The sequence below is a fragment of the Cebus imitator genome, unplaced genomic scaffold, assembly GCF_001604975.1.
Source record: "Cebus imitator isolate Cc_AM_T3 unplaced genomic scaffold, Cebus_imitator-1.0 Scaffold77, whole genome shotgun sequence".
NCBI lineage: Eukaryota > Metazoa > Chordata > Mammalia > Primates > Cebidae > Cebus > Cebus imitator.
This window is the reverse complement of record NW_016107392.1, coordinates 5,734,655-5,740,145: the sequence shown is the minus strand read 5'-3', so window position 1 is coordinate 5,740,145 and position 5,491 is coordinate 5,734,655. Positions and strand designations below refer to the sequence as shown.

The window sequence follows — 5,491 nt, the reverse complement described above, 5'->3', positions numbered from 1 at the left end:
AAATTTCTGTTCATGTCTGTTTGAATCTTTGCATCTATTTAAAGACAGGAGCTTTGCTTTCTCTAGAGCAGTGCTGTCCAATAAAAATACAATACGATATGAACCACAAATGCAAGCCACATGATTTTAAATTTTCTAGTAGATATCTAATAAAGTGAAAAGAAACAGATGAAATTAAGAATATATTCCACTTAACTAAATATATCCAAATTAGTATTTCAATATGTAACAAATATATACAGTTATTAAGGAGTTATCTTACTTTTCAGGGGCCATGTCTTTGAGATCTATTACACATTTTACACTTTAGTGCACCTCAAGTTGGACTAGTCATATTTCAAGTGTTCAGTGCCACATGGGGCTGGTGGCTACTGGGCTGGACAGTACAGTTCTAGGACATGTGTAAACTCTAAATTACAAGCAGGATGCTATCTAAAACTTAAAAGAGGCATGCATATTAGAAGGGGAAATTACTACAATCCCTTCTGCTCCAAGCCCATTCCCCTACTTTTTTTTGCTAGCCTAAGGCTACTTATTATGGCAGAGCTGGACCCAGAAGCCAGGTTTTCCAACTCCCGGATCAGGCACTACACATATCCCTAGCTTTATCTGGGGTCTTGATACAAGTCACTTGATACACTAAAATTTGTAATCATCAAAATGACAATACAAAAATTTTGAAATTCTTGCAATACGTGAGCTTTGCTACCAACTATGTAAATGATTTCAACTGACTGCTTTTCCACTCCAGTTAATGATATTATGGAATGGGTACCAGCTTAGTCTCTCTGGAAGTGTAAATACTTGCAGAATGTTTTGTGTATGAAATGAAATGGCTTGAAAGAAACAGCCTCCAGATTTTAAAAAACTTTTTTAAACGGTAAGAGTCTAATTTTCATCTATCTCTGAGTTATTCCTCCAGGGAACACAACTATAATGCTAATGATGTCATTCATTTGCCTTTTACCAATGGGTTCTGAAGAGTTAGTTAATGGACTTGCCCAAAACAGGAGGGCTAGTTTGTGACAGGGCTGAAGTCATCATCTATTGTTCAATCCATAAATTTTCAGTTACATGTTGCTGCCTTCCGTAGAATCTTAAAATAGGAAGAAAATCAGTAAATAACTCCTTATGTTTTTAAAGCATAAAGACCTACCCAAGCATTCCTGACTCTTTGGTTTTTATGATGTAGAGAAACATCAACAATGTATGAAACATATTATTTCTGCCCTGGAACAAAGACAAAAAAAACAAAACAAAACAAAACAAAAAAACAAGATTTAAATCAAATCAAAAAGATTCAATCTGGTAGGTAAATGCGTATCTTATCAAGTCATAGCCTACTAACTCAGAATTCCATATAATTCAGACTTTCATTTATTCATTAAACAAAGTGCCTATGCTTTGTGCTAGGAAGTGGGAATACTGCAGTGAGTAAGACAGAAAGGATACATGTAATCAGGGACATAAGGCCTGATAGGAAAGGCGGACAGTAAACTCAGAATTACAACAAAGTATAAGGAATGCTATGAGAGGAGGTGTAGGTGCCATAGGAACACACAAAGATGCGGTGTCTGATTTAGGGTGGTTAGGGACAGAATGCCTCCCTGAGGGAAGGATTTTTAAGGTGCGACCTACCTTTAAGCAGAAAGGTAACAAACTGGGACTGGGGGGGGGCGTGTTTCACACATGGGGAAAAATATTTACTAAGGCATGAAAGAGCTTGGAGAGCTATTCTGAGGTTGGTGCCACTGTACACCACAAAAATGCTCTATCCCTAAAATTAATGGCATAAACAAGTGTTGGGATGAAAAAACCTTTCAGTCATACTTTAAAATACATCAGAGTATACCTTAGCATATAAATAACATATTAAATATAAATTTATTTTTTATTTATTGAGATGGAGTCTCACTCTGTCACCCAGGCTGGAGTGCAATGGTGTCGTCTTGGCTCACTGCAACCTCTGCCTCCTGGGTTCAAGCGATTCTTCTGCCTCAGCCTCCTGAGTAGCTGGGATTACAGGTGTCCACCACCACATCCGGCTAATTTTTGTATTTTTAGTAGAGATGGGGTTTCACCATGTTGGCTGGGGTGGTCTTGGACTCCTGACCTCATGATCTGCCCGCCTTGGCCTCCCAAAGTCCTGGGATTACAGGCATGAGCCACTGTACCGGGCCAAAATATAAATTTATTTTAACTGAAAGGGAATACAAGGCAGCATTTTGCTAGCTCTAAAATCAAACTATGTAATTTTTAGTCTGTAAAAACAGCTCTTACTTTAGATATTCAATCTACTGATTAACTTTTCCCCACTTACTCTGATTTAATGTGTTTTTAACTCAAGAATCTGAGAGAATGTATGATTTTTAAAAGACAGTGTTTATACGTAAGAAAAAGGAAAAAAGATAGTGGTTAAAAAACAGAAAAAGATTGGCATGGTTATTCACAAGAACTTCAATGGCCCAAAATATTTACACACAAAGTTAAAATATTAAACTTAAAAGAAAGGAAATTAATATATTTTTCTGAGAATCTGATAACACAATTTATCATTATAGCCAACGTAAAATTTTTCAGTAAAGATGCTGGTAACAAAAATAACTGCAACGGTTTTCAACAGAAATGACACTTGCAATTAACACTAAAAAACCTGCATGTGCCTATAATCTTAGCTACTCAAGAAGCTGAAGCAGGAGGATTGCTTGATCCCAGGAATTTGATACCAGCCTAGGCAACACAGCAAGACTACCTCAAAAAAAAGAAGTAAAACACATCAGTGAAAGTATAAATTGATACAATAACCTTTGTTATAAAGTAATTTGGTAATATATTATTTTTAAAGTTCTAAAAATATATATATATATATATTTTTTTTTTTTTGAGACGGAGTTTCACTCATGTTACCCAGGCTGGAGTGCAATGGCGCGATCTCGGCTCACCGCAACCTCCGCCTCCTGGGTTCAGGCAATTCTCCTGCCTCAGCCTCCTGAGTAGCTGGGATTACAGGCACGCACCACCATGCCCAGCTAATTTTTTGTATTTTTAGTAGAGACGGGGTTTCACCATGTTGACCAGGATGGTCTCGATCTCTTGACCTCGTGATCCACCCGCCTCGGCCTCCCAAAGTGCTGAGATTACAGGCTTGAGCCACCGCGCCCGGCCTCTAAAAATGTTTTGACCTAGAATTCCACAGTTAGAGCTCTGGGCTAAAGCAATGCAGACAGCTATATGCATGAAGATACATTTTTAAGCAGTATTTATAAACTAAAAAATTAGAAATACCCAAAACGCACAATAGGAGAGAAATGGTTGAAAATATTATGCTAGTGAAGTTTTTTTTACAGCCATTAAGAAGTATTTTTAGGCTGGGCATGCTGGGTCATGCCTGTAATCCCAGCACTTTAGAGGCCAAGGTGGGCAGATCACCTGAGGTCAAGAGTTCGAGGCCACCCTGGCCAACATGGTAAAACCCCATCTATAATAAAAGTACAAAAACAGCCAGGTGCAGTGGCTCATGCCTGTAATCCTAGCACTTTGGAGGCCGAGGCAGGTGGGTCGCCTGAGCTCAGGAGTTCCAGACCAGTGCAAAACAGTGCAACCCTGTCTCTACTAAAATACAAAAAATTAGCCAGGCATGGTGGCAGGCGCCTGTAATCCCAGCTACCTGGGAGGCTGAGGCAGGAGAATTGCTTGAATCAGGCAGGTGGAGGTTGTAGTGAACCAAGGTTGTGATCCTGCACTCCAGCCTGGGTGACAAAGTAAGACTCTGTCTCACCAAAAACTAGCTGGGTATGGTGGTGGGTGCCTATGATCCCAGCTACTGGGGAGGCTGGGGCAGGAGAATTGCTTGAACCCAGGAGTCAGAGGTTGCAGTGAGCTGAGAATGCGCCACTGGACTTCAGCCTGGGCGACATGAGTGAAACTGTTGCAAAAAACAAAACAACAAAAAAATTTTTATGACGATTTTTAATAATATGGAAAATTATGTTATAAAGCTAATATTTAAAAGCAGGATATAAAACTATAATTTTAGCCCATAAGAAATACAAAGAAAGGGCCAGGTGCAGTGGCTCATGCCTGTAATCCCAGCACTTTCGGAGGCTGAGGTGGGATGACCGCTTAAGGCCAAGAGTACATGACCAGTCTGAGCAACCGTTTTTGTAGAGACTCTGTCTCTACCAAAAATAAATAAATTAGCCAGGTTTACTAGTGCGTGCTTGTAGTCCTAGCTACTTGTGAGGCTGAGGTGGAACGGCTTCTTGAGCCCGTAAGTTCAAGGCTACGATGAGCTATGATTGTGCCCCTGCACTCCAGCCTGGGTGACAGAGCTAGACTCTGCCTCTAAAAAAAAGAGGTAAGACCAAAATGAAATTTACCAAAAGGCAATACACCAATCAAAAAATCAACAATGGCTGCCTCAGGTAATGGAATGAATGATTTTCCTTCTTTTTCTTTATACTTTCCCAAATTAAACACATATTACTTTTATAGTAAGAAATAATATATGTACGAAACACATTTCCCCTAATTTAAAACATTTACTACTTCTATTAACACGAGATTATAATTTTAGAAACACTGTCAAAGCAAATCACCCCAGACGTTCTGTAATAGTGCCTTCCCTACATAGAAATACCTTTGGCAGGTTGTATACATGACGCTGGTAGATCAGCTCATAATGGGGAGGGTTGATGGCACTCTGATAAATGCAAAAAACATTCTCATTCGTGACATCTATAAAGGAAGGAAATATGCTGCATTAAAAAACCAAACCCCCAGAGATATTTTGTAGGAAAATCTCAAGACATTCTTTTAGGAGACGTTTATACCTGGCTTATTTGGTGTCTGAACAAAGTGCTGAGAAGTAAAAGTTTTTCCGTCGGGATACTTAGGATGTGGAGGTAATCTGGAATCAAGGTAGGTGCAAAACACGTGCATGATGATCTGAGGATGAAGAAATAATTTTTTTTCTTAAGTCAGCATGAAAATCGAGCATGGATGTAGCTCTTTAGAAACATCTGTATTTCTAACAATTCCAATTAAAAAATTTTTCTCTAAAGAGTGAATTATAAAAATGCTGTCATACAAACCACCGTGCTTTAAAACTTAAAAAAAAAAAAAAAATGCTGTCAAATGAGTTAGATTTACAAGTTAAAATCTGTAGAATAAAAAGATAAAAACACCTAATTCAGGTAGTACACCTAGTCTTTTGAAAGTAATTTCCTATAAAGATAAGGAATTCACAAATTCCTCTCTTAAATCATAAAGAAATTCAGTGTATTTAAGACATAAAGCTAGGCTTAATTCAAATAATCTACTCAAAATTTAAAATACAAAAATATATTTGCCATCAAATTAGTCTGTATTTTGATGGGAAGGTTTCCTTTTCAAATTGAAAAAGTTTAAATACTCCAGCCTACAAAGTTACCATTATCTGGTAGGGATGGGGGTGGAGGGTGGGACTTAAACACCAGACTCCCATTCCCTA

At 38.3% G+C, this 5,491-nt stretch overlaps 1 protein-coding gene across 5 annotated transcripts in view; it reads right to left on the bottom strand.

Annotated features, from left to right (window-relative positions):
* The window catches only part of TMEM209 (transmembrane protein 209), a 43,282-nt gene that overhangs the window by 5,170 nt on the left and 32,621 nt on the right, over nucleotides 1-5,491 (bottom strand). For 4 of the 5 annotated variants that reach the window (XM_017532558.2, XM_017532556.2, XM_017532559.2 and 1 more), the window contains exons 12-14: nucleotides 4,833-4,947; nucleotides 4,640-4,737; nucleotides 1,157-1,230 (exon numbers count right to left, since the gene is read on the bottom strand). In XM_017532558.2, coding sequence (XP_017388047.1) covers nucleotides 1,157-1,230; nucleotides 4,640-4,737; nucleotides 4,833-4,947 — 287 coding nt within the window. The remainder of the gene's footprint in view (nucleotides 1-1,156; nucleotides 1,231-4,639; nucleotides 4,738-4,832; nucleotides 4,948-5,491) is intronic. The other variant, XM_017532560.2, reaches the window with a different exon arrangement.